The sequence below is a fragment of the Prionailurus bengalensis genome, chromosome A3, assembly GCF_016509475.1.
Source record: "Prionailurus bengalensis isolate Pbe53 chromosome A3, Fcat_Pben_1.1_paternal_pri, whole genome shotgun sequence".
In the NCBI taxonomy this organism is placed as follows: domain Eukaryota; kingdom Metazoa; phylum Chordata; class Mammalia; order Carnivora; family Felidae; genus Prionailurus; species Prionailurus bengalensis.
This window is the reverse complement of record NC_057354.1, coordinates 66452856-66477550: the sequence shown is the minus strand read 5'-3', so window position 1 is coordinate 66477550 and position 24695 is coordinate 66452856. Positions and strand designations below refer to the sequence as shown.

General features: G+C 44.9%; 1 protein-coding gene across 5 annotated transcripts; it reads left to right on the top strand.

The window, feature by feature from the left end:
* Window positions 1-6341: 6341 nt before the first annotated feature.
* MCFD2 (multiple coagulation factor deficiency 2, ER cargo receptor complex subunit) lies at window positions 6342-19519 on the top strand. Of its 5 annotated transcripts, none has more exons than XM_043603326.1 (4): window positions 6342-6463; window positions 12203-12363; window positions 13153-13312; window positions 18635-19519. In XM_043603326.1, exons 2-4 carry the CDS (start codon window positions 12215-12217, stop codon window positions 18695-18697), a joined length of 372 nt encoding a protein of 123 aa, XP_043459261.1. In that variant the 5' UTR covers window positions 6342-6463; window positions 12203-12214; the 3' UTR covers window positions 18698-19519. The 5 variants fall into 5 exon arrangements, with proteins under 5 accessions (XP_043459261.1, XP_043459262.1, XP_043459260.1 ...); XM_043603327.1 differs by lacking the exon at window positions 18635-19519 and adding an exon at window positions 13501-14488; XM_043603325.1 differs by lacking the exon at window positions 18635-19519 and adding an exon at window positions 13486-14488.
* The last annotated feature ends 5176 nt before the right edge of the window (window positions 19520-24695 follow it).

Here is a 24695-nt window from a genome sequence, read left to right as displayed (position 1 = left end):
TTTCAGAAAATAGCCATGCCTCCCAAATTTCAGGCTTGTCCCCATCTGGGCTTTGGATCCACTCTCTCCTGCCTCCTCAGTAACCTTACCCTTTCAATTTTTTCCACTCTGCTGGCTCTACAGTCTCATCTTTGCTGGCTTCTTTCCAAAACGATGTAGACATGCACATGGCACTCCATCTTAAAGACCACCCTTCCTGGATCCTGTGTCCTCTCTAGCTACTTTCCATTCCCTTCATAGCAGTGCTTGGAAGATTTGCCCGTATTTGCTGTACCTGGTGCTTACCTACCAGGTGCTCATCATGCATTGCAATCTGGCTGCTGTCCAGCATTCCACATTAACTGCTTCCTGAGCCCTCGGTGACCTCACTTTGATCAATTCAGTATCACTTAGAAATGCAATTGACTGTCATAGAATAGCTTAAACAGGAGTTCTCCCCACATAACAGAATATTTGGAGGCAGGCAGCTGCTTGTGCTGGTTCAGCAGCTCCAAAGCATGGGAGTAGCCTTTCTGAAATTCTCCCTGACTTGCCTTCATGGTTGAGGATTACTGCTGAGGTGGTACATCCCCACTTGGAGCTGGAAGATGGGGAAAGGTTGGTACCAGTCACTTAGATCTGTTATTAGAAATGCAGATTTCCCAAGTTCCCCCGTGTCTCATTGCCCAGAACTGTGTCATGTGGTCATGTAGCTGCAAAAAAGATGGAAAAGTGAGTGTTTAATGTTTTTTAGTCTTTATTATGGGATAGACAAGAGCAAGAGGGTGGAAAATTGAAACTGGGCTACCACCCAGTCTAACTCACTGGAGTCAACATTGTGCAGCTCTTTGACCTATAACCCCACACACCCCTCTTTCCCATATGCACATTTTGCATGGAATGTTCTCACTCCTCCATAAAGGAGGTAATCCTAAAATGTCAGCCAGCTCCTACAGACAGCATGGAGTCCAGGTACTCTGTGTACAGGCCCCTCTTCCAGGTCCAGATGGGGTTTCTTGTGGCCTTCCGACTTAAACTAAAGGTTAAGTTCTCTGAAAAAAATGAAAATGACAGTACCAAGTGTTGGGAGAATGGGGAAAAACAGAACTTCACATGCTCTTGCTGGTGTATCCATGGTCACAGCCACCTGGGAAAACTTTGGCAGTATATTGTAAAGCTGAATATCTGTGTTCCCTATAAGCCAGTGGTTCTATTCCCAGGTAAATACCTGATGGAGATGCAAACAGATGTGCAACAAAAGAAATGTTCTACAACATTCAATGCAGCATTGTTTACAATAGTTTCAAACTGGGAACTACCTAGATGTGCATAGAGAGTAGAATACCATACAGAAATGAGAATGGTCTAAAACTACACACACTGTAGGTGAATCTCAAAATAATGTTGAGTCAAAGAAGCCAGAGACAAAAGAGTGTGTATTGTGTGATTCCATTTATAGAAAATACAAAAACAGGTAAAATGTCTCTGTGCTATTAGAAGTCAGGATAGCAGTTACCTTTTGGGGAGAGGGTGGTACTTGGGAGGGAGCACAGGGGGGACTCCCAGGATGTTGGTAATGTTCTGTTTCTCGATATGGGTGATAGTTATATGGGTGTGTTCAATTTCTGAAAATTTATGGAGCTGTATGCTTTTCTATACATGTACTTTCCTTTGTATATACTGTTGTGAAATAATAGAAAATACATGTAGTGGTCTCTACTGCTGGTTCCTGGCACAGAGCTCCTAAAACCTTCGTAATTTCCCAAGTGATAAGAACACTAGGAACATCTTTTGTTCTAGTATTTGATCTTTGACCCTGATTCCTGACCCTGGTTTCTGACACAGTTCTTAAATCCCTTGGAATTTCCTGGGTGATAGGAGTGTCTTTTGTGGTAATGAGATGACTCTTGTTAGGGTCCTGGATGGCTTCCGAGTGGAGGTTGGTCATCAGAAAGACCAAGCCATGATTAGAAGCTTGGAACTTGCAGCCTGACTCCCCATTCTCCAGGAAAGAGAGAGGGACTGGAGATTGATCTAATAATCAATCATGCTTATGTCAGGAAGCCTCCATAAAAATCCCAATAGCACAGGATTTGGAGAGCTTCTGGGTTGGTGAACACAACCATGTGTTGGGAGGGTGGTGCATCCCCACTCTGCAGGACCCCAAGCTCCTGCACTTGGGACCCTTCCAGACCTCATCCTCTGTATTTCCAAATCTGGCTATTTTCAACTGTGTCTTTTATTACGTAATAAACTGGCAGACCTCAGTAAGCATTTCCCTGAGTTCTGGGAGCTATTCTACCAAATGATCAAATCCAAGAAGGGGGTCATGGGAACCTCCAATTTTTAGCCAAGTCGGGCAGAAATTGTGGGTAGCCTGGGCACCTACTACTTGTGATTGTCATCTGAAGTGGGGGGGGGGCAGTCTCAGGGATTGAGCCCTTAGACTACTAACTCCAGTTTGTGTCAGGATTGAATAGCATTGTAGTACACTCAGCTAGTGTTGCAGAGAATTGCTTGGTGTGGGAAGAAAATCCACACATCTGATGTCAGAGGTATTGTGTTTGTAAGTAAAGGACAATAGGAGTGTGTCTTTCGTCTATAGCTGTACAACAATAAAATGTATGCAAATACTTTCAGTGCACAGTGTGACGATACAATGAAAGCTTCCTTTTAGAAAAAAAAAAAAAGCATGCAAAGCATAATATACCCCCATAGTAAACCACATCCAATCCTGCTGGACATATATAGTAAGGGATCTCCTCTGTGGCAGTATGTTAAGTTTTTGACTGGGGAATCTACCAGCCCCTCACTTGTTCTGTGCCCTGGTTGTGTAGAATGCCAGTGTTTGTATCCCACTTCCTGTTGGAGGGGATTCAGGAATCCAGGGATTGCCCTAAGTGTTAAACAGTAACAGACTGATGTTGACCAGGCTTCAGATTTTAAGGACATAAGTGATTCCCTCAATCATTTGTTAGGCTTCTGGTCAATTCCATGCATGAGTAATAACAATCAAATAACTTATCTACGGGGTCTTTAAATGGTTTTCTAATTAAAGATTTTAAAAATGTTTTCCCATGGGGTGCCTGGGTGGCTTAGTCAGTTAAGGGTTCAACTCTTGATTTCAGCTCAGTTCGTGATCTCATGGTTCATGAGATCCAGCCCCCCATGGAGCCCTGCGTCAGGCTCTGGGCTGACAGAAAGCCTGCTTGGGATCTTCTCTCTCCCTCTATCTGACCCTCCCTTGCTTGTGTGCTCTCTCTCTCAAAATAAATAAATAAAAATTTTTTTTCCAAATAGGTAACATTTTTCTTGGTTAAAAAAAAAATACAAAAAGAAATAAATTAAGGTCTTATTGGGGCACCTAGGTGGCTCAGTAGGTTAAGCACCCAACTTTGGCTCAGGTCATGATCTTGTGGTTTGTAAGCTTGAGCCCCAAACAGGCTCTGTGCTGACAGCTTGGAGCCTGGAGCCTGCTTTGGATTCTGTGTCTCCCTCTCTTTCTGCCCCTACCCCACTTGCACTCTGTCTCTTTCTCTCAAAAATAATAATAGTAATAATAAGGTCATATTCTCACCTCTGTTCTCTTTTGTTAGTTTCTTGTGTATACCTCGAGTGCTTAATTTTGCAAAACAAGCAAATCAAGTATCAGAATATTTAAGTCTTCTAGGGGCTGCTTTTTGTGTGCTCAATTACAGTTGAGGCAATTCAAAACAACAGTTGCAGGCAGAGATGCCACCTATAGTCCATTTTTGCTACCTTGGGCCTCAATCTTCTCTCCTGATAAAGCTGCCTCTTCCCTGCTTCCACTTGTGCTGGGTATACAAAGAAAATTATTTATTTCAAGCTAGTGAGACTCCAAGTTGTGGGACTAGGTCAGTTTAGGTTGTAAACTGCAGGTAAGGAATTCCGCCCTTACCAAGGCCTTATTTTTAATCTCTGCTTTCAAATCAGGTATCTCTAATCTAGATTTGTCACTCACTTGCTGAAAGCTACTAAAAAAAAAAAAAAAAAAAAAAAGGCAACACCACTAACGTTTTATATTGATCCTGACATTTCTCCTACAATACAACTTCGGTTGGTCCAGCAAGTGACAGCAGTTTGACAGTTTCACTACTGCTTAACAAGTTGCTCACCAACTTTCCAATTTGGAATGGAGTCTTCACCACTGGCTATATCTTAACCTTCATATAGCTAATTCCACATTAGTGTCTGTTTTTAGTGTACTACTTCTGGTACCAAATTATTTGCCTGTTAAGAATTGGTTCAACTACAAGTTACAGCGCATTCACCTATAAATGGCTTAAATGTGTGCTCATTCATGGACTAGAATGGGGGCAATAATGGGTGCAGGGAGGTCAGTTAGGAAGCTCTCACAGAAGTACAGGTAGCAGATGATGGTTTCATGGCTACCAATTATACCTCAGTAGAGCTAGGGGAAAAACAAGAATATCTCCTAGAATTTTGGCTTGAAGAACTAAATGGATGGCAATGATATTCACTAAAATGAACAAAACAGAGAGGTACATGCTTGGGGATGAAAATATTTGGGGAGGCCAAGTTAAATTTGAGATGCCAGTTAGACATTCGTCAAGTATACACTTTTTTAGGGAATTAGGAATTACAGGGAGAGGTCATTGTTAGAGAAAATTTGGAGCCACCTGCTTATAAGTGGTACCTAAAATCATAGGACTAGATGAAATCACATAAGGAGTTGGGTAGATAAAGAGGAGACTCAGGATAGTACCCAGGGTACTTTGATATTTATAGGTTGAGCAGGAGATGAGAAGCCAGGGAAAAGAACTCAAGAAAGAATAGCCAATGAGATAGGGGGGCTAAGAGTGCACGATGTCAGAAAATGAGAAGAAAGTGTTTCAACGTGGGAGTGGTTGACTACGTTAAATAGTACTGAGAGGGCAAGCAAAAACAGAACAGAGAAGGGACCACTGGATTTGCATGGAGATTGCAGTTTCAGCAGTATGGTGGGATAGAAACCAGAGGGCAAGCTTATATGATGATGGGAATGGTCTATTAGAGAGAGAGCAATTGGTAATTCTAGAGAAAGACATAGAGGTTAAGATCCACAGAAAAAGTGGGAGCGTTGGTTAAATAGAATGAGAACACAAGACTATGTCTTATTTGTATGTCTAGTAGCTCCTAGCACAGTGTCTAGTACATAGGAAGTACTCAAGAAATGTTACTGAATCAATGAATAAATGGGCAAATGTAAGAATGGGTGGATGACAGATGCAGTGCTGAAGAATGAACTAGATCAAAGTAACTCAAACTTCAGACTAAGGAAAGAAGGGGTCTTGAACTAATAGGGTTTCTTCAGGGACTTTGGGATCCTGGGATTTTTCTCTGGGAGAGGATTAACAGATTTTAATCTCAGATGAAGATGGGAGAAGAAATGGGGTACTGTCAATGGCAGTTACCTTGGCCACCTTTCAAGGCACTGATCTGCTAAAGCAGAGTACAGGGAGGCTTCTGGGATCATCTCACTTAACCCCTTTCTTTCTTGCCCAGTGTCTCCCTTTCTGAATCCAGGCTCATATGAAAAATGATTATGTATCTTTATGAACACAAATGGGAGAAGGGATTTAAAAAAATGACAGTCCCACACTCATTTACCCATCTGGTCAATAAATATTCATGGAATGATAGCATTGTATAGGGGGAAAGGTGTAAGAGCAGGATTATGTGGGGCTTATGGTTTCTTTTGTTTGTGGGTCTGTTTGGGTGGGGGGTGGGGGGAAGGGGGTTGAAGTGCTTTGTCTTCTATTGAGATAGAAGGTGATTTCACTAACTGCACAGGTAAGGTGGTTTTTGAACTGGGCTGCCCATGAAATCTTGGTGGGACTCGTATACAATTGAATAGGTCTTGCAGCTTAAGCGGTTTGTGGACTGCAGCAAGTGGAGGCTGGAAGTAGGACAATCTTGGAATCGCAGGATCTCTAGCTGGCTCCAGCGTCTTCTAGGCATTTCATGAGAAGTGGAACTAGGATTCCCACGATCTTTCTTCCAAACCTACAGGTGGAGGAACCGAGGAACCTGTAAAGGTGGAGGCCGAATGGAAGGCAGCTGTAGCATCCTCCCCATCCCCATTAGCCATCCTATGTCCCACGCTGGACTACATTCCTAGCAAGCTGCCGGGCCGAGAAGGCTCAAGTGGCCCAACCTAGGCTAGAGCCGACTGTCGCCCTCGGGAAGGCTGGCTGGCTGGCTGAGGAACTGCGCGCCTGCCAGGCCCTAGTTGGTTCCGGGCCCTTTACACGTGGAATCACCCTAGCGGTCCACACTGCCTCGCGCCGGGCAGGGGTGGGACTCTGTGGCGCCAATGGGCGGCCAGAGGGGAGCGCGCATGCGCACAGCGCGGCGGGGCGGGGAGGGCGAGGAAAAGGGTTGCAAGGACGGGGGCTGGCGAGGCTCATGCTAGGAGGCTTCGCGTCTGAGGAAAACTGCTTGGAAACTGGGTGCAGCGAGGGTGAGTGAATCCAGGAGGAGCCGAGGCCCGGGCTTCGTCCTCTAAGGTCTGTGGCTCGACCCTGGAGAAGGAGGTCGTTGGGGCGGCACTCAGGCGTCCGCAGTGGGGCGGGATCCCGGCGCTTCTCAGGGGCTCGGGGCTTCTGGCTCAGGTTGCGGGGCGGGAGCGGCCTGAGTAGGGGTCTCGGCCTCTGCTCTGCCTCGGGAAGCTTAGCCGGCGACCGGGAGCACAGCCACTCTCCTGGAACAGAGGCGGCCGGGGGCTTTGAAGCCAGATGGGCCCGGCTGGGGGCGTTACTCTCGTCTACCGCCGGTACCTTGTGTCCCAGAGGGGGGTCACAACAAACAGGTCCTGTCTGGCCAAGCGAGTGGGAAGATGGGGGAAGCCCACTTCCTCTTGAATCCCCTGTCTGGGCATGGCACCGCCATGCACCCGGTGCCCAAGCCAGAAACCTGGGCGTCACTCTAACCGCCCCCCCATCCCCGCCCCGGCTCGGTACTCCTTCACCCACCCAATCGAATCTATCACAGGTCTCTTAAATACTTCCCACTTCGCCCCTGATCCATGGCCTCTCTGCTGCAGCTAGTTCAGGCCACCGTCATTTCACCCCTGCACTACATCAATAACATCTTGACTGGTCTTTTGATCCTTTGTAGTTTGTTTTGTACTGGAAAGCCAGAGTGATAATCTTAAAACACAGACCTGTTAATGTCAGCAGATCCCTTCCCCCATTCCCCTTCTGTCCTTAGTGGATTTTCATTGTTCTTTTGAGCTCTTGAACATAGCTTATACAGGCCCTTCATGACCTGTTCTGTTTTTACCTTACTCTAGTTCTCTTCCCCACTCTGTTCCAATGGATTAGGCCCCCTGGCCAAACACCCTCCTTATCAAATGGGCCTGCTTATCCCAGAGTAGCAGATTTCAGTTCCCTGCCAGCCTGCAGAATTATTTAGACAAGCTAACCATATGCTTCCATCCAGTTCTACCTCTCTACTGTGTCTTCGACCCTCTTGAATCTTTTGTAGTTCCTGGGTTGGACCAAGTCTCTTACAGGCTTAGGTGTTGTATACATTCTTTTCTCTCTGCCTGAAGTACTGTACTTTAGTTGAAAAAATCCTTTTCTCCCTCATGGGTTACTCCAGGTGTGGGTTAGGGTTTCAGCGGTACTCCATAGGGGTCTATTTATTAGTCTCTCTTTTCCACCAGGCTGGAATCAGTGTGACAGGCACCTGTCTGGGCCATAGTCCTCAGTACCTTGTGTGGCACCAGGCTGTTAGTAAGGAGTGTGTTGGTTAAATGCATAATGAAGCCTGGCCGCTTCTCGGGCTCCCCAAATAAACATATGGATCAAGTTATTAAATGTTTTGCTTTTCAGAACCAATTCTCAATCTCCAACCCATGTAGCAGTTTCTTTGGCCTAGGAACCTGGCTATATTCTTGCCTTCAGTCCAGGACCGTAGCAGTGGTAAATGGGAAGTACCCTTCAGAGTTTTTCTTTGGCATTGACTTTGGGTACAGGATGTCTGGATATTAGTGAGTGTGGCTGCTTTTGAGTTTGAATTTTTTTTTTTAATTAAAACACTTTTTTTAAAATATTTACTTATTTCAGAGAGAGAGAGCGCGAGAGCGAGCATACGCCTGCATGAGTGGGGGAGGGGCAGAGAGAGGGAGACACAGAATCCAAAGCAGACTCCAGGCTCTGAGCTATCAGCACAGAGCCCGATGTGGGGCTCAAACCCGTGAACTGCGAGATCATGACCTCAGCCGAAGTCAGACAGTCAACCGACTGAGCCACCCAGGCGCCCCTGAGTTTGAATTCTTAACTGAGGGCCCCTGGCAGGAGAGAAAACCTGCTAACAGCTGCTGCAATCTTTATAGGAGGAAGGCTGGCTCCAAACTCTTAACATGCTGATAGGGCTAATGACACAATGGGAGGAGAGGGTGGACCAAGCTGGCCAGGCAGGCCCTGGTGGGAGAGCTCCAAAGGGGTTATTTTTCCAGCTTAGGCCAGATCTTCTGTGATAGGGAACAGCATATCTAGGTGCCAAAACCCACTGCCCTGAATCAGACCTGAGGATATGCTGTTCTCCAGTCAGCTTAGCACTTTGTGATTGGTAGAGTAAGGGAGAGACTGAGATGACAGTGTCCTGGCCCTCACAGAGGGAGGGAAAAGAACAATATGTGACTATATGTTGTGAGAGGCTGCAGACTGAAGTCAGAGGAGAGAAAGATTGGTGTGGCTGGAAGAAGCCTGAAATGACATTTGAACTGGGCCTGGAAGGAAGACGGCAGACAGGTTAATGGAACATTGGGAGCAAAGGTTCTGGGCCTGGAAGAGGCTGCTGGAGCGGTGAAGGCAGCCCTATTACACTGAGACTGGCTACTGAGCCTGGTCTGGTACTTCCCTCCCAGGACTGAGGCTTCTTGTCAAGGATGTCTGAAAGCAGGGGTTGGGTTCTGAAATCTCTTTCAGAAGTCTCTCCTTTGGATTTTTTTCCAGTCTGGCCTCTATAATTTCTCAAAGAAGGCAGTGAGCTTGGGAACTGCTGGGGTTTATCTAACAGCTTGTTTGCTCATGGCCGTGAACTAAATCATTGGAATATGGGTGATGCAACATGTTCTTCAGGCAAAGGGGAGTTGCTTATGTTTCTTTTTGAATGTGACAGTTTAATTTGTTAGGTGGCAGATTCCCTGTTCTCACTGTAGCACTTGAGGGAAAGTTTTTCCTCTGTGTTTGGTAGATTGATTGGACTTGTGTTATGTTCTGTTAGAAACCTGCTGCAACAAACCAAAGTGGGACATGTCCACATCAACTGGTTCTTGACCTTTATTCTGCTTCCCTTGAGAGAATGTGGACCCATAGTTACTGTATTACCTATCCCTTGGTTTCTTTTTGGTGTTTTTTAAATAGAACCTATTTCTCCTCCACACACATACACAATTTGATACTAAGCTTCCAACCACATAGTTATAAGAAATTATGCTATGGGTTCATTGATCACTTGACTATCTGATAGATATCTCCAAAAAAAAGTTTTATGCTCAGTTACACTGACATCAAAACTCAGCAGTGTATCTGTGAAGATGGGAATCCCTCCCCCCACCGCCCACTAAGGACTGTGGCACACAGGCTGAAACCGTCAGCCCCTGTGCCAGGCGCTGTGCCTGCTGCTGGGAATGTGGTTCCCTCCCTGCCCTCATAGAGCTCAGTCCAGCAGGGAGCACTTACAAGTAATCAGGCAGTTTTCAAGGTCGCATTCGCATCTGTTGTCAGACCGGACCCTTCTGAAGGGAGGCACTCAGGAGCGAATGGGAAGAACACCTAAGCCAGACTCAGATTTGAAGAAGGCTTGCTGGAGAAAGCGATGTCTACTGTGCATGAGTCTAAGAGGCTTGGGAGGAACTGGCTTCCCTCTCTGATCTCTCCTGTCTCAGAACTCTAAGATACGTGGTTAGACCAAGCTGTTCTGCTCTGGCCTGGGCAGTCACTGCTGGGAGTAACTTGAGACCTTGTTTTCGGGTACCAGATACAGTGGCAGTGGCCTTGTCAGGGTCTGGACACTTTTATTTGGTAAAACTGGAAATGTAGTTTCTGGTCCTGAATTATTTTCTATGGATGAGAATTAAATGGAAGCCCCCCCCCCCTGCTTTAAATTCCATTCATACATATTTGAGCAAAATTATGGGGTAAGTCACATTAAATACACATTTATAAAGAAAAACATGTTTATAGTAGGAACATTAGACCTTAGGAATCCTTAGAATCCTTAGTAGGAACTGAGAAAAATAAAAAGAAGAAAAATCCAAATCACACCTTCTATTTCAGAAAATAATCTTTTAACCATTTTTAGCCATTGTTCTATGTATGAAATATATACTTTTTTTTTACAAAATTATTTTTCACAGACTTTTGCAGTCTGCTCTTTTTCATTAAATATTAAAAATCATTTCTTACTGTTAAGTATGATGTTGCATTATGATGTCCCTATACAGTTGTAAGATTAGATGCTGTGTTTTGGCCCCCTGGAAGTTACACCCCAGCGACTGTTGTTCCCTTGAGGAAGGAACTGTTGAAGGGGTTATCACTGATAGGCAACATGGGTTTGGGAAATTTTCCTGAACGTCATGGGGATGGTATTCTCCCTGGAGTCCCACCTTTTGGGATGGGTGAGAGGGCTGCCACACAGCTCCTTGCCAGCCCCAGGTACAGAGGCTTTGGAGTGAGCTGTGTGTGTGATGGATGCAAGGAATGACCAGTACCCTAAAGCTTTCTCTTTACTGCTGTTGGTTTGGTCTTGTGGCTACCTTTGGCCCATTAGAAATCACTGGCCTTTGTTATCAGCAGAATTTGTGCTGCCTTTTGGGAGATGGATATGTAGTCCTTGTGTTGGTGTGGAGGACCAACATGGTCCTAGCCTAGCATGCAAAGCCATATCCCATAGAGCCTGGTCAACCTCTGTGCCCCATTGTCCACCATCTGCCTGCTTCATATCCTCTAGGCTCCCCCTGACTATACCACTTGGAGTTTCTTTCCCACTTGTCTGACCTTCTGCTCTGCTCACAGCATTGCCTTAGTTGGTATGGCAGTCCTTCACCTTTTTGAGATCGGTCTATAAGCCCCCGGAAAGACTGGGATTTTGAATTTCACAAATCGTAGAGGCCTGCTTGAGCCTTGGTGGGGAACCCTGGGAACGAAGCACTCCTGCCCTCAGGAACTTACTGTGTAGCTGACTGTATCTTATTGACCATAGTTGCAGGTCCAGCCAAACTCCGGGAGTACTTAATGGAATCCTAACGTCTGTGTAACTCTCCTTTCTGCTGCTCTTTCACAGTGGTTGGGTTACCTGTCACAGTCCTGGGAGATGGATGAGGCAGGGGTTAATGTCCTCTTTCTCATGTCCCCTACTGCGGCCTTGATCTGACCTGCCTCATCGCTTCCCTCAACTGCCACATTCCTAGCTCTGGTCTTGCTCCACCAAATACCTTGCCCCCATTGTGCTGCTGGATGAGCCACTCTGAAACCAAGCTCTGATCTCATCTCCCATTCACAAATCCTCAGTGGCTCCCCATCTGTTCTCCAGAAACTTCAGCCTCCTTAGCCTAGCATGCAAAGCCATATCCCATAGAGCCTGGTCAACCTCTGTGCCCCATTGTCCACCATTCTGCCTGCTTCATATCCTCTAGGCTCCCCCTGACTACACCACTTGGAGTTTCTTTCCCACTTGTCTGACCTTCTGCTCTGCTCACAGCATTGCCTTAGTCCTTCAGTCCCTGCACGTCCACAGCAAACTGTGGCCCCAGCCTTCACTGATCTTCCCTCACCCAGAGGAAATTTGTTCCTCTGAACTCTCAGTTTTTTATTTTTCTTTAGGACACCTCGCTTTCTGCCTTTTTAGTGCTCTCCATAGGAAGTATTTCACCAGACGGTAAGCTTCTTGTAGGCAGGAGTAATCTTCAGATCCCTTTAACCTCTCATTGAGTTGTTTGGCATTCTGAAGGAGCTTCAGGAAATGTCATGAAGCCCTCCCACCTGCTCTTTGAGTGATGGGGACTTGGAGTGCCCAAGGTCATCCCACACTGTAATGGCAGAGCTGGCCTTAGGTCCAGTTGGACATGTTCTCTTCCCCAACCTCGTTCCTTTCACTGAGTTCCTTCTCCAGGAGCAGCACACTGTCATGTTTTGAAAGAACCTTAGCTCTGGTGTTTTCACCTACACCTTCTATGTTCCCCACCTCCCAGGTGCCGGCGACCATGAGATCTCTGCGGCTGCTCAGAACCCCCTTCCTGTGTGGTCTGCTCTGGGCCTTCTGTGCTCCAGGTGCTGGGGCTGAGGAGCCTGGGGCCAGCTTCTCCCATCCTGGCAGCGTGGGCCTGGATAAGAATACAGTGCACGACCAAGAGTACGTATCCAGCCAGGGCTGGGGTCCCAGAGCCTCCCCCCTGCAGCTGCAGTCGGTAGCCACCCTTCTACTGTTTGTACAACTCCTTGACGTTTTTCAAGAGTGATTATTTATTCCTTATAACCACCTGTAAATCAGGCAGTCTTTTTCCATCATCATTTCATAGATGGAGGATCTTGATGCCCAGATGAGATAAATGACTTGCCTGAATTCATCCTGTCTCTCTTTCACCACAGACAGACATACAGACAGCCCCTCTGCATTCATGCTCATGCGTGCATGCACACGCGCGCGCGCGCGCGCGCGCACACACACACACACACACACACATTCTCACACACGTGTATACAGTAGTGGTGACAGAATCCAGGATAAAACTAAGGTTTCTGGACTGACTAGAGCTTTTCCTTTTTTTACTGTCACATTCTAACACTGAATTATTTGTTGCAACTTTTGTCCTGGGCCAGTTAGGCTCACACATAATTTGTTTTCCTTGAATTGGTTCCAAAAAATGTGTTTAATTGCTAGTCTCCCATGATATTATAACAGCATTCTAATAATAAAGAGGAAAACACCCATAATCTTGCCAGCTTAGCAGGTGAACTGTTTGACTTTTCCCTGCCCCTTTCATGGCCTTGCCTGTATCTATCATCCTTGAGTGTGCTTTGCCACGCTTTCTGTTTTTCTGGAATGAGTGAACCTTAAGATCTTGAACTTTTCAGTTCTTAACGTTTTGGTGTGATCCCGGGGTTGCTGCCAAGTGGTCTGAGTCTGACTATCGGTTTTTAGGCATATCATGGAGCATCTAGAAGGTGTCATCAACAAACCAGAGGCGGAGATGTCCCCACAAGAACTGCAGCTCCATTATTTCAAAATGCATGATTATGATGGCAATAATTTGCTTGATGGCCTGGAGCTGTCCACAGCCATCACTCACGTCCATAAGGAGGTAGGTCTGCGGTAGCTCAGTGGGCAGCATCTCAGAAAGTGCTCTCCGCCCCCCCTCCCCCCTAAAAGGTTCAGTCTTCAATCTTGATGACCTGTGCTGTCCTTGTACAACTGTTATTTCTGTGTCTTCTTTGTCTGCTCATCGCTCCGTTCTGCCTCTTTTCCTATTCGGAGGCGCTTCTCACACAGGGTGACCTACTGAGGCAGAATCTCCAGGGACTCCTACTGCACACCAGAGCTTGAGAACCAGCACCTGAAGGACAGACCACATCAAAATGAGGAGCAGGGGAGAAGCTGTTTTATTTAAGGGTGGCAAACCAAGTGATCAAGGGACTCAGTAATAATTGAGGACTTGTGTGATACTACTCAGTGCTCCGTATGAAGAGGTTTGCAGAGCATTTACAGAGTCTTTGCAGCAGCCTGGGAGTGGGCTGGGCAGGCACAGTTATTACCCCCATGTTAGAGGTGAGGGAACTGAAATCCAGATGTGTCCAGGTTTAGTGTCTGTCCTGCCCTGCCACACTTCTGTCTATAATGCGGAGAGGAGGACAGGCAGAGCTGGTGGTGCGAGCGTGCTCCTGGTGGCTAGCAGGAGAGCAGATTCGGGTTTGCTTTGAAGGTGGTGGGGAGCGCTAACAATGGCTTTGTGCAGAAGAGTGGCAGTGTCACGGGAAAGTCCTTTGCCGTGGGAGGCAGACTGATGGACGCGGGGAGAGCTTGGCATCAGGGAGAGGACCTGGGATTCAGCAGTCCCAGAAGGCGAGGCTGGTGGTAGTGACAGGAGAGCAAAGGGTACGTGTGGGAGAGGTGGCAAAGGAAGAATTGGCAGAATGTGAACAGCGTTAGCATAGCACTCAGCACAGTGAGCCCTGCTGCAGCTCCCTCTGGAGCAGGGGAAACACCTTTGTCTCAAAGACTGTAACATGGTCTCCTGGTTGGCAGTGCCTTCCTCTTGTTCTGACCCCAGGACGCTGTCCAGTGCAGACCGTTTGCACTTTACAAGGGCACATTGCACCCAGAGCTGACCCTCGGGAGAGCACGAGCTCTCAGCTTTTCTCTGGAATGGGTTTGTGGGAATTATGAACCTCATAATTCTGTGTAAGCCAGACCTAGCTTTCTCCAGTGAACATGTGTTACTTCTGTAATTAGAAAAGAGGGAAAAGTAATTTTTAAAACAAATAAGTGGGGCGCCTGGGTGGCGCAGTCGGTTAAGCGTCTGACTTCAGCCAGGTCACGATCTCGCGGTCCGTGAGTTCGAGCCCCGCGTCAGGCTCTGGGCTGATGGCTCAGAGCCTGGAGCCTGTTTCCGATTCTGTGTCTCCCTCTCTCTCTGCCCCTCCCCCATTCATGCTCTGTCTCTCTCTGTCCCAAAAATAAATAAACGTTGAAAAACAAAAAAAAATAAAAAAAAAAAAAAAAACAAGCAAGGACCTGCTTTGATTGCATCTTTCTTTTTCACTGGCAAATATAATTTCTAAATTGGATTTTTATGAATTGACTCTATGTCTGTTATATGGTTTGTAGATTCCTAGAAGTAGCCACATACTACATGGAAGGAGTTTTTGGACACACGAACATGGACATTTTAGACCTTAGCTAAGCACTTCCAGTAAAACGTGCGACTCATCGTTGTCTAATTTGTATTTTGTAGGAAGCGAATGAACAGGCACCACCAATGAGTGAAGCCGAACTGATTAATCTAATAGATGGTGTTTTGAGAGACGATGACAAAAACAATGATGGATACATTGACTATGCGGAATTTGCAAAATCACTGCAGTAGACGTTGTTTGGCCATCTAGTTGTATGCGAATGTGACCCGTCATAATGTGATTAAACACTTTCGGTAATGCGAAATAACTCCTTTCCAACTGCAACAGTATTTTGGTAAAAACCTATAGCGATTTGTTACCCTGGGGTGAGAAAGAGAAATCAAGAGAAATAGAAGAGAAGCAGGACATAGTTGTAGTCCCCAAGTACTGTTAAATCTCTTACTGGACAAGGGCTTGATTAAAGAATCTTTTCAAGAATATTGGACAGCTGGAGTGTGGTACTCAGGAACTTGACTGTAGGATGCTGCTGGTCTCTTGGTTTGCATTCATGCTACCGGAAAAGTAAGAGAAGCTTTGCCAAGTAGACACACTTTTCAGTAACAGTGAGGGAATGGCGTAAATGCCAAATGTTTTCCTGGTGGATTCTGTCTCTTTCGGTAAAGGTGGTCAGTATTCCACAAAGTTCCCCTGGCCTGAATGATGGCTTGCCCCCACCCTGGGCAAGTGAGTATTAGACTATCACAAGGCATAAGAAGGATGCCAGATACTGAATTCAGCTAGCCATAGAGTCTAAGATTCTGTGTCTTCTGACACTTTGGGAATGATACACAACTGACCTAAGTGATTAGCATTTTTTCGCTTTTCCAGTATTTTGTAAAACTACTGCCACATCCTTTCTTTTATGTCTTCTTCGTCTTAGGAGAGACTTTGAATTTAAAATGTTCTTTATTCTAATCATTAGCAAATGTTTTAGCTTTCTTAATACTTGTATTTAACTCTTATTTCTAGGGTTTGTTTTTGCTGCTTAGAAACTATTAGGAATGCAAGGACTTTATCCCTCCTGCTTGGCACAGTGGGGTAAAGCTACTAGCTGGTCTTGCCTAAGTGAGGAGAGAGAAGATCACCCAGCACCCATATTGCTGCAAGCTATATTTAGAAGGCATGGTGTTTAAATGACCTCTTCTAGCTTAAATATGTGAATTCTTTCAGATCAGGAAAGATTAAAAAAAGAAGCCTAAAAACTCTTAATTAAGACTGTGGATCTCAGTAACAGTTGAAAATGAGAAGTAGCAGCAGATTGTGATTTGGTCTATTGGATGTGGTGGACTTGCTGTGGTAAAAAACCTGAAATGATGGCTGAAAGGGGAAAAAACTGCCTAGGATTTGCTGTAAGACGCATAGAGACCTATTTTCTTTATTGAAGTATTCTTATAAGAAAACGTATGTATTTGTAAAAAATGGTTTCCTGTGTCAAGTATTTGTGCAATCAGAGCTGAATTGTAAACTATTCTTGTAATATCTAGTTATTTTGAAAGATTTATATATTGAATCCTGGGTATATGACCAATAAAGCTGATGAAACAAAATGAAGAGCAGTTGATTTTTGTCCAATAGGGGTCTTCTCCTCCCACGTGAAGGTTTTGTTTATTTAGTACAGATGTTTCCATGTGCCTGCTCCCTCACAGGTCCTATGACCCTCCCTGGCTGTGCCCTGTTCTTTTGGCAGGGGTAGACTCCCAGTAATCAGTCACTTTCTGCTTTGATGCATTTCTTCTTCTGAGTGAAATCACTTTTTGGACCTTTCTTCTCTGGCCACGTTCAGATTATGACAGCATTGTCTAGCTTAGGAAAGTAACTGTTTTCTCCTGGAGTCTGGTGACTGTCTTTTCTTTGGCAGAAAATTTAATTAGGTAGCATTTTTGAAAGCCTCCCAGGCCCAAGCAAAAAGCACAGTCTCCCCTGGCATTTTGGGAATGACACCTTGTTCTGCCACTTGAAAAGGAAGGAAGGAAGTTAACCATTGCCTTCTCTCTCCCCTGCCCCCCGAAGATCTTTGGATGTTGCATTGGCTCTTCTTCATCCAGAGTTGCCCCTCTGGATGGATCTAATGGGTGGGCTCCCAGAACAACCTCATCCTGTTGGCTGCTGGGAAGGGACTGAGGCAGCTGGAGGGGGAAGGAAGCAGATCCTAACAAGGTAGAGTCACCCCATTAAATAGACGAGACAGACACCTCCTTCCTCCTTCCTCCTTCCTCCTTCACAGCTGACTTCCCTTTGTAACTATTTCGTGCTAGCCTTTGTGGTCCTGTTTAGCAAATGTCCCTGGTGGGAGAGGGACCTGTGATACTAGGGACACAGTGACATTCTTGCATACCTCCTCTCTTCTAGCCTTCTCATAACCCACTTGAAGGATTTTTCAGAATGTATCAGGAACATCTCTGCACCTCAGTTTCCTTATCTCTAAGATGGGGATAAATCTATCTGAGAGAGGCAGCCTTATATGAGCATAAGCTTTGGACTCAGGCAGTCGAGTCAGAATCGTAGGCCTGCTCTCTTCAGCTGCGAACTTGAAATTTAGTTTCTTATCTAAAAAATTACTACAATAAAACTTACCTACAGAAAGGAGAAGAGGGTTAACAAAATGAGGGCAAATGTAGAAAGCATCTAGTAAGTGCCTGACACTACACAAAGTAGATACTTAATACTCAGTCACCTGTTCCTCAGTCTGGCTAGAGAGCCTGGGCCCCTATTGCATTGCAGGGGTTGGAGGGGCTAAAAAGGGATTGATGACTCCTCCGGAGCAGGGGTCAAAAGATGTTCTCTATTCCACTGAACGGATAGATCATGGATGTCAATCCATCTGTTGAGGAACTACAAGTTAGGGTGTTCTGTTATGTGGTGTTGACAATTACGTTGTGGTATCTGTGTACACAAATCTTTTTTATACTCTTACTTCTTGAGGAAAGTGGATTACTGAGGTTTGAACCTGCAAAGAAGTAAGGCTTACTTACTAAGCCTTAGTAAGTATTGCTAAATTTCTATCCAGAAGAGTTGTACTAATTCATACTTCATCTCAATTGCATATGAAGAGCCCATTAACTTTAGCTAGACGCATAGCATAACCCAACAAGCCCCTAAGTACAAAGTGATGAGACATCAGTGCTTTTAATTTTTGGTCAATCCTGAGTTTGTTCATTTGTTGATTCATTCATTGAGTGTTTATTGTGTGTTTGCCATGTAACCTCTCTGATCTAGATTTTGGACTTCAGTACCTTCTAGAGAGGAGAAAAAAAAGCCTTTGTGTCATATTCCAGACTTCCCCTGAAGGTGTTATCATCAGAGGACACAGAAGTATTCTTATGTAGCGTCCCCAATAAAAACAAGAGCTAAGTCACTTCTCTACCTCAAGGGGAAATCCATTTTATCAAGGACCCAACCAATCTAACATTTCAACTAGGGAATTAGTAGCAGAAACTATGAACATTATGTCTGAACTTTTGGATGTTAAAAACAAGAAACAAAAAAACCAAAAAACCCAGGACCTCTGCCTTTTGAGAAGATGGAGTAGATACACTTCTATTCTCTAACAAAGTACAACAAAACCCTGGAAAATTATTTGTAAAACAAACATAAGAAGAGTCTGAAAGGTGGAGGGAAGAAAGCAGACTGGTTAGGGACACTGGGATGTAAGCAGCAATGTGGTGGTGAGTTCTGTCTTACGTGTGTTTTGTGGTTTTTTGTTTGTTTGTTTGTTTGTTTGTTTTCACCAGATCTATCCAGACTTGGAGCTAAGGAAGCCAGCAACCCAGAAATGCCAAAAGGAGCGCACATAAAAAAGCCCCAACAAAAACCTGCTCTCTCTAGCCAGAGAATGAAGAAAAGGGCAATCTAACAAGGCAGGAAACTTTTAGACAATAGTTTCTCTATTCCAGCCAAACACCACAGGGAAAACTGTGGCCCCGCCAGCAGAGACTGAGTGGGGAGCCTAGGCCTCCATCCTTGCCATGCTGTAATGAGGTGCTATCCTCCTTCCTGTATTTGAGGTGATGCCAGACGATGCCAAGTAAGGAGCTGGGACTTCCATTCCTCCCAATCCCTGGACAGTAACAAGGCCCCGTTCTTGCCCACAGGGTCAGTGGAGAACCCCAGGAAACCTGGAGTTCCATCCCCAGGAACTCCCAACTGGCTGGAGTGAGACTCCCCGCCCCCTTTCTGTGGGGTGTGTCGGAGGCCTGGTGAAGGGTCAGGCCTTTCACCACCCAGGGATAACAATGTCACCTCCACTACAGTGTCTGGAGAGACCGTGTGGGGAATCCAAACTCCCAACCACGTCCAGCAGTAAGGAGCTGCTGGCCTTGGGTATTGATGGAGGCTGAGTAGGGAGTAGACTTCTCCTTCACCTGTTAGGAAGGAGGCAGCACCTGTCCTTCCCCTGCCACAGGGGTATCATGGAAAATCAGTTAAAACAGGTTTAAATAAAGCCCAGTCTCATTATATAATACAAAAATGTCCAGGTGTCAGTCAAAAATCACTCATTATACCAAGAACTGAGATCTCAAACTGAAGGAGAAAAGATGTCAGCACCCATAACAGGTTTTTTTTTTGTTTGTTTATTTATTTATTTAGAGAGTGAGTGGGGAGGGGCAGAGAGAGAGAGAGAGAGAGAGAGAGAGAGAGAGAGAGAGAGAACCCCAAGCAAGCTCCACACTGTCAGTGCAGTGCCCAACGCAGGGCCAAACTCACAGACTGTGAGATCATGACCTGAGCCGAGATCAAGAGTCAGCCGCTTAACCAACTGAGCCACCCAGGTGCCCTTCATAACAGGTTTTAGAATGATCTGACAAGGGTGTTAAAGCAGCCATGATACAAATACTTCAACAAACAATTAGGAACACGAAACTAATGGAAAAATAAAAACAAGTATCAGCAAGGAAATAGAAGATATAAAGAGTAGCCAAATGGAATTTGAGAACTAAAAAAAATATAACCATAATAAAAACCTCAACAGCAGAATGAAGGGCACAGAGGAAAGAATCAGTAAACTGGAAGATAGAATAGTCGATGTTACCTAACCTGACCAACCCACTAAAAAAAAGACTCAAAAAAAAAAAAATTGTATGGACTTCAGGGACATGTGGGACCATAACAAAGGACCTAATGTTCTTCCTGTCATCAGAGCCCCAGAAGAGGAAAGAGGTTGGAGCTAAAGAAGTACTCAGAGAAATAACAGCTGAAAACTTTGTAAATTTGACAAAAGACATGAATCTGTAGATGCATGAGCTGAACAAACCTCCAAGAGAATAAGCCCAAAGAAACCTACCAAGACTTATCCTAGTCAAACTTATGAAAACTAGAGACAAAGAAGAAAAAAAAATCTCAGAAGCAGCAAGAGAGAAACAATAGCTTACCTATAATGGAAAACAACTTGAATGATGGTATATTTCTCATCAGAAACCATGGAAGCCAGAAAGAAGAGGTCCAATAATTTTCTTTTCTTTTTTTTTTTTTAATGTTTTATTTATTTTTGAGAGGGAGAGGAACAGAGCATGAGCAGGGGAGGGGCAGAGAGAGAGGGAGACACAGAATCTGAAGCAGGTTCCAGGCTTTGAGTTGTCAGCACAGAGTCTGACACGGAGCTTGAACTCACAAACCCTGAGATCATGACCTGAGCCCAAGCTGGATGCTTAACCAACTGAGCCACCAAGGCACCCCTCCAATAATTTTCAAGTACTGAAAGGAAAGAACCCTCAATTGAGCATTCTAGATCTTAAGAAAATATCCTTTAAGAATGAAAGGGGGGGGGGGTGCCTAGGTGGCTCTGATGAGTCCAGATTTCGCCTCAGGTCATGATCTTATGGTTGGTGGGATTGAGCCCTGCATTGGAGCCTGCTTGGGATTCTGTTTCTCCCTCTCTGGCTCTCCCCAAATTGAGAGCACACACACATTCTCTCTCTCTCTCAAAATAAATAAATTAAAAAAAAAAAAGAATGAAGAGAAAAGATAATTCTTGGACAAAGGAAAACAAAGAAGATTTGTCACCAGTATACCTGCCCTAAAAGAATGGCTGAAGGAAGTTTTTAAAACAGAAACAACTCAGTAAAAGAAGGAAACTTAGAATATCAGGAAGGCAGACCATGGAAAACAAAAAAATAGGTGAATAAAATAGACTTTCTTTCTCAAATTTTGTAATTATGCTTAATTGTTGAAGCAAAAAAACAACACAGTCAGATATGGTTTGGAATGTATGCAGAAGAAATATAACACAATTGTATTGCAAATGAAGGAGGATAGAATAATATAAAGAAAAGCAAGTTTTCTGTACTTTGCTTGAACTGATAAACTGTGAAATGGTACAGCCACCCTGGAAAACAGTTTAGTGGCTTCTTAAAAAAAGAAGCATGTAACTACCATATGACTCAGCAGTTGCATTCCTAGGCATTTATGTTTGCACAAAACCCTGCACCCGGATGTTTATAGCAGCTTTATTTATAATAGCCCCAAATCAGAAACAATGCAGATATCCTTCAACAGGTAAATAGTTAAACAAGCTGTGGTACTTCATGCCATAGCATACCACCCCGCCATCTAAAGAACAAAGTATTGATAATGAGCAACTACCTGAATGACTCTGCAGAGAATTATGCTGAATGAAGGATTCCTGAAGTGACAAAATCATAGAAATGGATTAAGGAGGGGATGGAGGCAGGAGAGAAGTGGGCATGGCTATAAAACAGCAACATGAGACATCCTTGTGGTGAAATGATCTGTATCTTGACTAAATCAGTGTTGATATCCTGGTTAGGATATTGTGATATGGGTTGGGAAGATGCTACCATTGGGGGGAACTGGGTCAAGGGTGCACAAGTTCTCTCATATTTTTTACAACTGCATGTGAATTATCTACAATTATCTCAAGATAAAAGCTTAAAAACGTAGAATTGAAAGACAAAGTATTGTCTTCTCAACACCCCAGTGGCGATTTTAAACTTGGGACCCCTGGGACAGTGTTGGAACAGGCCTGTTGCTTCGTGTCTCAGCTCCAGGGCTGTGCTGACAGTGCTCACAATTATAGTCTTCTTTCAGGAGCTTTCAGAGAATTTGCTTCACTCTGCCAGAGTTGAAAGGAAACATTGCACTGGGCATTTTCTGTTCATGAATTTCTAATTGCCTTCCCACTGGGTGGCTGGGGAAGGACGTGCAGGTCATGTCTGCCAAGGCTAAAAGGCCCTGCTGCCCAGAGAGGGGAGAGAGAGGTTGAAGAGGTCCTTGTGCCTTAGTGGGGGTGGGGTTGGCCAACGGGGCTGGCCTTCGTGGAGACTGGAGGACTGAAGGAAGCTGAGTGCCTTTGTCCCTGGCTGTGGCTACAGCCAAAGACAGTAGAGTGAGGGGAGGTGTGGTCATAGTTGGTGAGTCTGAGAGAAGAGATCTGTTAGGTGTCCAAATTGAGATCTAAGGGAGAGGCCTTGAACTTCATGGATGTTAGAGAATCAGAATGCAGTAAATAGGGCTATCGGTGTCCCCAGAGTGCAGGCTTTGGTCTCCATAGCTAAGTTCTGTATGCTCGCTGGGGCGTGAGATGGGAATAAGGTGACCATGTCTGAAGGGACAAGGGTGCTAAGCCAGGTGTCCCTGGACTTTCTTCAAAGGGTTTTGCCAGTGCCCATGCTGGTAGCCAATTATATTGAAATACACATACCAACATATTTTAAAAGGTGAGTGATTTAATATTATATGCTATCTAATTAATATTAAGATCTAGCAGCAGGTTTAATAATCACCATAATTTCAAAGTAGTGATGAATAAATAATTTGAGATCTCTGCAACAATTGTACTATGATAAGAAAATATTTTATAATTTCTATGAATAATGAAGTCACAGGTTCTGCTAATAACCCTCACAAGTTTGTTACTTGATTCATACTTGAAAAAATGCTAAATTTCATTTCAAGATTCAGGAAAATAAAGATGTAATTTTTTCCCACTCAAGTTCATGGATCTTCTGAAGTGTATCTAAGAAGGGTCAGAGGTTAAGAATCATTGCCCTAGGGAGTATATGGTCAGTAATAGGCAATAAATTCATTATAACTACTGAAGTAAGAAGTATTTTTTTTTTATTTATTTATTTGTTTTAATGTTTATTTATTCTTGAGAGAGAGACAGAGCATGAGTGGGGAAGGGGCAGAGAGAGAGAGGGAGACAAGAATCTGAAGCAGGCTCCAGGCTCTGAGCTGTCAGCATAGAGCCCTACCTGGGGCCCGAACCCACAAGCTGTGAGATCATGACCTGAGCGGAAGTCAGACACTCAACTGACTGAGCCACCCAGGCGCCCCTAAGTAAGAACTATTTTTAAAAACAGAAGCCAAATAGATGTATATAAAGTGAGATTCCAGTCCCCTGCCCTCCACCAGAGTCTGCTTGTTTTCTGCAGGATATTGTTTCAGTGGTGTCCTGTGCTTGGTGGACCAGTCTGTCTTCTCTAGTTCCCTGGACCGCCAGCCCCACTCCAGTGCACAGCAGGGGCTGGGCCCAGAAGGAGCATTTGTTGACTTGATCAGCATTTGTTGACTCTGTGCCTGTGATGATTCTTTAAATGCCAATATTTGAAGATTCTGAGATTTTTATTACCCGATTGAATGCCTCTGGTCTCTTAGCATAAAATTTGTCATTTGCATGTAAACCACTAGATGGCAGCAGTGTTCCACAGACTGTCCTTTCCCTGCCCTTAGTATCCCATCCAGGGGATGCTTTTTTTTTTTTTTTTAAGACTCAGTTAGGTTTCCGGCCTGGAAAATTCAGGCTCACTCCCTTTCCCGCTACCTCCCACCCCCATGGATATCCCAGACAGAATTAGTGCTGCATTATTTTGTTCTCCCAGTAGGGAGGCTGTGGAAGAGCATGGGTAGTTAGGTAGACCACCCAAGGTCACATAGAAAAATTATCTGACTGGTCTGCATGGGAAATTCGTATTCCTCCCAGCATTTATGGAGCACCTACTATGTGTCAGACCTAATGCTACACTTCACTTACACGGATACACTGTCCCTGTCATAGGTGTGTGACCACATACTGAGAATGGAGGGGAAGAGTGGCTGGGTCTTTGGTGGAATGGAAAGGTTTAGGGCAGCAGCAGAGAAGCAGTGCTGGTGTGAGCAGTAATGCTCACTGGGCTGTTCAGTCCCCCTGGAAAATTTAAGTTACAACAGACTGTGATTTGCAATAAAGCTAAAATCTGTATGCGGATGAAGCAGAAAGGCAACTCACAAACATGAAATCAGAAGTTGGGGTACAGTTAAGAATGATGGTCTAGACGAAATGTTCTGTGTACAAACCGCTCTGTCATAGTGCTGTGATACAATTTTTAACATAAAAACACTAAGAAACATATAATGAATGAGGCTAGTAGAAGTAGACCTTAAGCTAGCTCCCAAACGTATTGCCCATGCTCTTAGTAGGCAAATCAGGTTTGGTGAGACTTTATTGTAGATCGTGTTTGGGTCACTGAAAATTGGCGGGAACATGGAGAGCTTCTGCGTGGAGTCGGCCACTTTGTTTGCTTCATGGTAGAACAACATCCTTTTAATCTTCAGATTCAAGAGGCAGGCTGACATCAAATTCTTCCATGTATTCCAGAGTGGCAGAGCTGAATCACACGGTCTCTTTATTGGAGGGGACTGTCCCTCCCTTGCACAGGATCCTTCACATGGGCAGAAAGATGGGCTGGCTCCTCCTCAAATCTCCCTGTGTCAAGTGGCCACCAGAAAACCCCCACAGAACACCCCACACTCGCATACAACGATGACAAAAACACACCTAAAAACAACAACAAAACC

Bases quoted from the DNA above. Each gene is read 5' to 3' on its own strand.
- MCFD2 (XM_043603323.1), top strand. From the start codon at position 12,215: ATGAGATCTCTGCGGCTGCTCAGAACCCCCTTCCTGTGTGGTCTGCTC. The intron at 12,364-13,152 runs GTACGTATCCAG...ATCGGTTTTTAG, and splicing joins AATACAGTGCACGACCAAGA to GCATATCATGGAGCATCTAG. The intron at 13,313-14,962 runs GTAGGTCTGCGG...TGTATTTTGTAG, and splicing joins TCACTCACGTCCATAAGGAG to GAAGCGAATGAACAGGCACC.